The following is a 9,594-nucleotide window of genomic DNA, read 5'->3' on the forward strand; positions in this document are numbered from 1 at the left end:
ACACAAATTAACAAAGAAGAACAAAGAGAAAAAGAGAAAAAGAAGTACAAGAGATCAAAGAGAAGAAAGAGATTGAAAAACTCACCAAACTTGTAGATTCAATGAGTTTTAGTGATCTTTAACCATGTATATGTGCAGCTCCAATCCGGAATGAACTCCAACACTCCTCCATTGTTTGATGAGAAGAAAAGAAGAAGAAGAAGAAATGAGAGAGAAAAGGGAAAAAAACAAAGGAAAAGAGTTGGAATCAAAGAAGAGGGAAAAAAAGAGGATTGTGGGTGGCATCTTTTTGGGTTGAAGATCCTTCTTCAGCCCCCCCAAAAGTGTTATTTATAGTCACTTTTAGGTTTAACAATTTAGAAACTAACTTCTTAAACTTTTACTTATTTACAAATTAATACCTAACTACTTGGATTTTGCAAAAAAGAGGGTTTGACACAAATTCAAGAGGAGTTTCTGAAAATTATGAAATGAGTTTGGGTTTAAGTGGTTGCTAAACACATTAGCATTGGATCCGAGATTAAATTAATGTGTTTTGGACTGGATCAGGGTCTGAATTGCCTTGAGATTCGGTCCAGAATCGTAAAACAGTCATAATTTCCTCGTTTTAACTTCGAATTCTGCAAGATTCAAACTGTGACTTTTTTAAACCCTGAAACATCGTAAGCATGACATGTAAACCAATAAAATACACTTAAGTGCATGATTTATGTAATAAAATGAATGCATATTCATGCATTATCAACCACTGTAAGTTTCTGGATCGTGGTGTGCGTAAAAAGGATGGAGCATCATAGAGGAGAGAGGAAAGAAGGATGACAAATTTATGGTAAATGGCCTGCGTCAAGGGGGATATCACACTTGGATCATCTATCTTCTTGTGTGCAGGTTTTGAACTCTTATAGCCTCCCTTAGAGTAGCTATTACCTTTCCAGCCTATCATGCACTGAGTTATGAGTTTACCACATTGGTAACTTATCAATGAATGTGGGGTTGTAACCACCCATAACTCACTAAATAAGCTCACAAATGTGGCCCATTGAATTCCATGCATGAGACCCTATGATCACACTGATTAAGATCCTACACTATCTAATTTTTAGATCCAACAGATGCACAGGAGAAGAGAGAGAGAGGGAGGGTGGGGGTAAACCCCCTCCTCCTCGTTTTTTTTTTTTATAACTTCACCGTTCTTCCTGTCATATTCTTTTCCTAACGGGGGGAGGGGGTGAAACGGTGAAAGGGCATTCGGAGACACGGCATCACTTTCAATGCTTGTTTGAACAAGCATTCTCACCGTCCCCACCATCCAAAATCGGGCGGGGGACGGTGGGATCGTACATACCCTCAGGTTGGACTCTGAACTTCTTTATCATGTCTAGCTGTGGTGTTAAACAAAGTGTACAGTTTGCGATTGGCGCAGAAAGAGACTTCGAGTGAGTTGACAATGTAAACAACAATGTAAGTGAACGAAACAGCTCCATCAGACTTACTAAACTATTGGCATAGATTAAAAAAATAACATAACAAACATGTTAGTGCCCACTAGAGATACCTTTTAGCATCACCGTTTTATGGGGTTTGGTCATTGATGACATGCAAATTTTTGTTTTCATGAGAAATGTCGCTAGCCAAAAAAAAAAGACAATCGAATTTGTTAAATAAATGGATCAATTGTCTGTAAAGTTGTTGAGTTTAAGACCCTTGATCAAACCCCATTGGCACACGGGTGTGTCTGTAGCATTCAGAAGTGGGCAAGGCAGGGTCGTCGTAGGGCTCCACCTAGGGGTGGCAATCTGGTAGGGTTGGCGGGTTGACCCGGCGGATTGGCGGGTTAGCATACCTCAACGGGTCGGATGTGGCAAACACGAACCCGACCAGTTTATTAAACGGGTAACCCGACACGACCTGCCAACCTGTTTAATAAACGGGTTGGATCGGGTAAACGGGTTGGCGGGTTGGTGGGCGGGTCGGGGTCAGGTAAACAGGTTGGCGGGTTGGGTTTGGGTAAATGGGTTGACCCACCCGCCTAACCCGTTTATTAAACGGGTCAGCCGGGTTGGCATACCCCTAACACGAACCCGACCCATTTAATAAACGGGTTAAGCAGGTCGACCCGTTTATTAAATGGGTTAGTTTAAGTCAAACCCGAACCCACCTAAGAGGCGGGTTGGCGGGTCGGGTAGGGTCGGGTCATGTTTTGCCACCCCCTCCACCAAGGGTTTTTTCTTGGTATTGTATGCTGTGTTGTCAAAATCGATGTGAATAAGCCTTATTCGAATTTGAATTAAAATTTGAATTGGATTACACAAATTGAGTTGGATACGGAGATCCCAAGCAACGAAAAATGCCTCACAAGTTCGCAAGATCATTAATGTAAATCCGATGGGCTTGAGGGTTGGAATTGCGGTCCGGATTCGGCTCAAAGGCCTCATCTTCGATTCCGAATCGGAACCCACACCTGCAAATGGTGTGCAGAAGCATATTTTCATTACCGTAAATTCACCTCATCTTTTTGAGTAATTCCGCGAATGCCCTGGAATGTTATCAGTATCGGTGCGCGCATCGTATCGGCAGATTTTTATACGCCAGGGACGATACGGTTACTTGCTAATAAATTTAAAAAATACAAAAAAATATTTCTTAATATTATTTTTAATTATTTTAATGGTTTTAACATGTGTCACATAATGATTGGTACATAATATTTTTTTATTATTTTTGGGCAGATACAAAATGATTCAGCTGAGTATCGTCGATACAGCTGAATTGGCAACCCAACGATTCAGGGCCAATATCGATACTGACAACAGTCTGGATATCTGTGTTATTGGGCCCAGGGTTTGTTTAAATGGTTCGGATTTGATAAGATATTCTACCCGAATTCAATACAATATTTTCGGTTACAAATCAACGAAAGATGCGTATGTACTTAGATTTGTTTAATCGCACTATCATAAAATTTGTATCAGTATTTTATGTCGGATCCATGTTGGGATTCAAATCGGATGTGGTCAATACCTTGTTCAACTAATGGGATGTTGGCTAAACGGATTCGGATTAGAACGGTGAAATGGTCATACCAGTTCCCGTTTTTTTACATGCTAACGGATTTGGATATTCGTCAAATTCAGATATTTGTCAGATTCAATTGCAAAAAGTCATATACAACTAAATGAAAACAAATTGGGTCAGATCTGGGATAAAATATGATTCAACATCTTTAGTGCCAACATATGTTTGTAATTGCAGTTAGCACACCGAAATCCATATCCACCGGTCCATACTTGTCGGTTTTGGATCCAAGCCAGAAACACAAGCCTGGTCGGTGGACCGAAAAACGATTTTACAGTGCCCTCAACATGGCCCTTTCGGATTTGACACACCAAATTGTTGGAATATAGAGTTGGTGTGTTGCACCAAATCGATCAAGATCCAAATCCATTTTATAAGCAAAAAACAAATCCGTTTAAAAAGGAATCCCAATCTACCTGAATCGCATCCAAACCGAATCGGATCGAACCCAAACCGTTTTTGTTACTTTAAGCGAGCGACCCTAACGCACACGCGCGAACACACACACGCAAGCACGCACTCACGCACATGGTTGAGTTGGGCGTGTAGGAGGGGGCCACGTCACGAAGGAGGCAAGCCACGCCATCGTGCGTCCCACCTTCTAGTATCTTCCATTGAAAACCGCCTATTCATTCGCGTGAACCACCCCAAAACTGTGGTTTCCGTCAAACCCCGCCGATGCCCTAAACCACTCTCAGTATTTGTTGCATCCTCTTTCCTCCTTAAATACCTCACATCTGCTCACCAGCGCTTCTCGCTTTCCTCTCTTCTCTCTTCTCATTCTCCCTTTTCCCGTCCTCTCACGCTCTCAGATCGATCGTCATGGGTAAGAACTCTTCTTTCTCTTTGTCCTCGTCTAGATCTGGTTCATTTATCGCCTTCTTCTTTTTCTTTTGAGATCTCTGACCTCTAATTCATTTCTTTCCATGGTTGTTTGTGATGGATCTGATTTCTGCAGCCCCCAAGATCAAGATCGGAATCAACGGTAACCTCTATTGCTTTTTCATTCTGTTTTTTTTTTCTTTCATTTTTTGGGTATTTATGTTGAGAAGTGATGGATTGATCGATGGATGGATTGTTGAAATGTAGGGTTTGGAAGGATCGGGCGTCTCGTAGCCCGTGTGGCGCTTCAACACGATGACATCGAGCTTGTTGCCGTCAATGATCCCTTCATCAACACCGATTACATGGTTCGTGATTCTTCGTTTTCTTTTGTGGTGTGATGCGTGAGATGGAGAGCTGTTTGTAGTTTGTTGATCTAGGGTTTTTGATCGCTTTTTTTTTGGTGCGTTCTGTTCTGTGTAGATCTACATGTTCAAGTACGACAGTGTCCATGGTCAGTGGAAGCACCACGATCTTAAGATCAAGGACTCAAAGACTCTCCTCTTCGGCGAGAAGCCGGTCACCGTCTTCGGTGTCAGGTAAGGGATATCTTTTTATTGTGATCTTTTGTTTTATTTTTTTTCTATCTGGTGGACGCGGAGACTGCGTTTTTTGCCGTTTTTATTCGTGGATTCGTTTGGCATTCTTATGTTTGTGGTGTTGATCTGGTGTGTGAAGGAACCCAGAGGAGATCCCGTGGGGCGAGGTTGGTGCCGAGTACGTCATCGAGTCTACCGGTGTGTTTACTGACAAGGAGAAGGCTGCTGCCCATTTGAAGGTGAGCTATTTGATTTAGTTTCGGCTTTGCGTCATTCCGTTCTAGTAGTACACTTTTTGCTTCATTATTTGTTGTTCGTTTCTAACCAAAATGTGGTTCGAAACGTCAATTTTATTACTCTAATAGAGTTGATAGAAATGATGTTGAGTGTGAGTATTGATTGATTACAAACAGGGTGGTGCCAAGAAGGTTATCATCTCTGCACCAAGCAAAGATGCACCCATGTTCGTTGTCGGTGTTAACGAGCATGAATACAAGCCCGAGCTGGACATCGTTTCAAACGCCAGTTGCACAACCAACTGCCTTGCTCCCTTGGCCAAGGTCTGCTTCTTCCATTATCTTCATTTTCCCCCCTCTTTAGTGTCATGGCATTATGCCTGAAGGAGAAATTGTTCTGAATTTTCAGGTGGTGAATGACAAGTTTGGTATCATTGAGGGACTGATGACCACTGTCCATTCCATCACAGGTGAGAACGAGTGCTTCTGCTATTTTTTCTTTCTTTTTTTTTTCCTGTTTTGTTGGTGGGGAAGGGGGGTTGAGTTTAGAATCCCGTTAGGTAGTGTGCATTATCCTTTCTAGCTCCTTCGTATTTCTAGAATTATTCTTGCCCTCTATTTGCCCTCAAGGGACTGGGACACTTTCTCTGGATTTATGACTCGGGCTTCGGCCATGTGAGGAATTGTGAGTGACTTGCCCAAGGTTCTACATCGATCTATTTTCAATTGTTGTGTAGAGCAAGTCGTACCATTTATCTTGAATCTCACTCGTTTTGGGTTTGATCTTTTTTTTTCCTGTTGTCTTTCAGCAACTCAGAAGACCGTGGATGGACCATCAAGCAAGGACTGGAGGGGTGGACGAGCTGCTGGATTTAACATCATCCCAAGCAGCACGGGAGCTGCCAAGGTAATTTATAAGATGCCAAGCGTCTCTCCTTTCTGTTTAAGGTTCACGTCTCATCTGGTTCTTGATCAGAGGCTTAGATTATGCTCTTCTTTGTCTTGATTGGATGCGTATTGTTTGAAAGCGTATATATTATCTGATTTGCGCAGGCTAATCTTACTTTTTCTAGTCTCCCTTTGTAATTTGGTCGTTGCAAAAAATGATCGCCAACAGTTATTTATTACATCATTTCCATGTTTTACTGTTATTTTGGATCTATGGTGGAGTGAAATTTTCTTATCTGATCTACCAATTTATTTCTGATTGGGTTACTGGATTGTTATGGTTACCAACAGGCCGTGGGTAAAGTTCTGCCGGCTCTCAACGGAAAGCTGACTGGAATGGCTTTCCGAGTGCCCACCGTTGACGTCTCCGTTGTGGATCTCACCGTCAGGCTACAGAAGGCGGCTACATATGATGAGATCAAGGCTGCTATCAAGTAATGTACCATTTATCTTTTCCCCTGCACAATATATGGTTGAAATTGCGCTCCTTGAAATACTCCTGGTAGCACTTTTGAAAAAAAAATATATAAAGTAGCAGATCGGACGAGTTTCTGGCAATTTTTTATTATGTTTGTGAATGTATTGAAGATTTTAATGCAGGGAGGAGTCAGAGGGCAAATTGAAGGGAATCCTTGGTTACACTGAGGATGACGTGGTTTCAACAGACTTCATTGGTGACAGCAGGTGCGTGCTTTCTTTTCTTGTCTCGTTGTTTTCTATTTATTTGTTTATGTTTTTTGTTAGTTCATGATGTATATTCTAATTTATCGAGTCGAGAGAGAGAGAGAGAGAGAGAGAGAGAGAGAGAGTTGCCGGTTCTATCTTGAGCCAGACTAGACTATGCCCTTCGGGGTCGGGTCCGATGCGCTTCCTAAACTCAGGGCCCCACAAATTATCTTTAGATGTAGCCAGTGCCCAAGTGGTTGGTGTTGAGACTTGAGGATTCACATGGCCTGCCCTCTTCGTGGCTTCTTCACGAGCTGAGAGCCTTTTCAGCTTTTTTACTTGTTGGATGTGGAACCCATGACACCACCCCACTTTAATGAAGAATATGTGGACCTACAACACACATTAAATGTATTATTTATGGCTATTCTTTAGTGTTGAGCACTCGTTGGGGGGGGGGGGGAAGTGATGGAGGGTTGGGTTTATGGACTTTCTCTGGTTTAACGTATGTTCATGTAGAGTGACTGATGGGAGTGGTGTTGGCATTTTTTTCCAACAAAACAGGTCGAGCATCTTCGATGCCAAGGCAGGTATTGCTTTGAACGGAAACTTTGTGAAGTTGGTGTCTTGGTACGACAACGAGTGGGGATACAGGTAAAAAACAATGCAGATTGTTTACTTGACATTTACATGATTTATTTAAAGGGATCAACTGCACCGTCTCCGTACCCATTGTAGCTAATTTTTGTTCACATATGATGCATTTCAGCTCTCGCGTTATCGACCTGATCCGTCACATTGATTCCGTCAGCAAGCATTAAACGGGGAGAGGGGAGACCCTTCGCTCTGAATGTGACGAGCGTCTAGTGTTTGCCTAATTTTTGTCGTGTTTGTTTTGTCCTCTATTATGTACCGCCTCGTCTGAGGCGCTTCGAGTCGTGAGTGATTTAGCATATCCTCTTAGGAGGCAAACATGGGTTTTAGACTTTTAGTTTGTGCTTTTGTTGATGTTGCTTACTCTCTTAATAAATTTGCTGAGGGATCTTTTAACCCCAGAACATACGTGGTTTTCTTTCCTTTGTTTTTTTCTCTTTTTTGTATTTTTTTGTTTTTGGTGTAGCTAGTGCCCAATTTATGAATAGATGACAACTTCATAAATATGCAAAAGGAGATTTCATATCCATACACAGCCAATGCGCAGCTTGTGGCCCAAGGCTATGCTTTTATTGTTTTGTTTTTTTTTTAGCCCGAAGGGGACATAGCAGCTCCATGGATGTGCTCTGAAAGGAAAATAAAAACGCAAACCAAAACGGTCTACACTTTGCTCTCACATGGACCAACTCTACGTCCCTCAAGTGCAAGTGTGTAAGTATCCAGCCTAAACTAAGCCTGAGAACTCTCAAAGGGGTTCGGCTTGAGCGAGGGTACAAGCGCAAAATATGCAACCACGCAGGGTTGAATTTCAAGCCACATGATCAACGAAGGTTCATAGACTCCTTAATTGCAAACCTCAAATGTGTAAATGTCTTGGGCTATAGTGAAGGGAGGTTTGGTTCGGGCTATTGCACTGTCTTGGGCTTGTGGTGAGCGCTTGCACAGGTGCACCCTGATGTTGCCTTGTGTGTGTTAAGCTTAACTTTATTCATCACTGATGGAAAGCGGTGCACATGTGTGCGGTGTGGTGAGACCTATGGTGACCTTTCTATATCATGTGATGGCAGCAAGAGACAATGCAACATCGCTCATAAGCAGCTCAGCAAGCAAGCTTAAGTGTGCATGACAAATTTTAAGTGCATCTACTCAACTTGATGGTTCGGAGGTTGTACGCCACCGACAGTGCGTCTCAATTTTAAGTTCACAAACTCAATTATAGGTTGGGAACACGTCAACGAAATCAGAACACTAGAAAAAGCTACTTCATTTGGAGGTGCCACATCAGTGCCTACATGGGCCCGCCCAAACTTCAGGGCGGTGTGTCTCTTTGCATGTTGAGAATTACCGAAACAAGATTAAAATCTCACCGACACATTCATATGTGACGAAGACCCCAGTGCAATTATTTCGGTGAAATATAATGTTTTACATTCAAAAACTCTATTGAGAACAAAAATAATAGGTTTTCAAGAGATATTAGGGTTTTTTTTATCAGTTCAACGCCCATAACACCTATATAGGGGACCTTTCTCTTGACTTGCATTGGTGCACTACCATGCAGTCTAGAATGGGCAACCCCTATATCTTGTGAGTAGCACATCGGTTCATACAGGGTTGCTTATGAGTATGCAAACTCCCTATGGGCATCAGCAAACATCGTAAAACCCATAATTTTTTGATACTTTACAAGAAATAACAGTAATTTAAGGCTAAAATATTATTCAAAATTAAGCTATAAATATATTTATAATTCAAGTCTTAATGGAGATTCAAAATAAATTTTAAGTTGAGAATTTATTCTGAATCAGGGTTTTATTTTTAATCAGATTTAATCTGAACTTAAATGAAAACTTAATTTGAGTTTTAATATTAGTTAGGATTCGAACTAAATGTATATTTTAATTTGAAGTTTTATCAATTCAAATTTTGATTTGGAAATTCGAATTCGGATCGAATTTAGATTTGAATTTGGATTTAATAAATATGTCTCGAACATTATAATTAGATTTGAGTTTAATTCAAATCTAAATTAAGACTTAATTGAATGTTAATTCAAGTTTGAAACCTGATGAAATCAAATAATCAATACGACAACAGGTCATGCCGACTCCGGTAGGAACCATTTTCGAAATGCATTATTGAGAAAATGATATTTTTAGAAGAAAATTTTCATAATGATAATGCTAGAGGGTTTGTAGGGTTTAAAAAAAATTTAATATGGGAAAAGAATCCCTACACGCCCAGGGTCTCACAGCGTTTGAAGCTTCCTCAGAAATGGTTTTCTTGAAAAACTCGAGTTAGCTTTGGAAAAATAAATTAAAATGAATAACTTAGTTATATAAAAATTTGAAATTTATTAATGAAATTTAATTAGGTATAGATTTAACTAAATTTTATTTAGTAGCATTTCATGTGAAATTATAATTTTATTTGAATTAAAATTGAATTTAATTAGAATTTCAAAGAATGAAATTCATATAACTAACCAATTTTATAAAATAGTAGTAGTTCATAAGTGGGCCATCCCATCCTATATGGCATCCTAATTTAAAACTTTAAAATAAAATAAACAAAATTTAACTTGAAATTAGAAT

The 9,594-nt window shown here is 40.4% G+C and overlaps 1 protein-coding gene across 1 annotated transcript; it reads left to right on the forward strand.

Moving 5' to 3' along the window:
• Positions 1-3,690: 3,690 nt before the first annotated feature.
• On the forward strand, positions 3,691-7,409 carry LOC149811719 (glyceraldehyde-3-phosphate dehydrogenase, cytosolic). Its single transcript, XM_089993973.1, has 12 exons — positions 3,691-3,901; positions 4,034-4,060; positions 4,165-4,265; positions 4,381-4,496; positions 4,636-4,735; positions 4,910-5,056; positions 5,142-5,202; positions 5,542-5,639; positions 5,972-6,114; positions 6,281-6,364; positions 6,911-7,000; positions 7,116-7,409. Exons 1-12 carry the CDS (start codon positions 3,898-3,900, stop codon positions 7,165-7,167), a joined length of 1,023 nt encoding a protein of 340 aa, XP_089850099.1. The 5' UTR covers positions 3,691-3,897; the 3' UTR covers positions 7,168-7,409.
• Positions 7,410-9,594: the final 2,185 nt, after the last annotated feature.

Source organism: Nuphar pumila, chromosome 17 (genome assembly GCF_984573655.1).
Source record: "Nuphar pumila chromosome 17, dmNupPumi1.hap1.1, whole genome shotgun sequence".
Classification (NCBI taxonomy): Eukaryota; Viridiplantae; Streptophyta; class Magnoliopsida; order Nymphaeales; family Nymphaeaceae; genus Nuphar; species Nuphar pumila.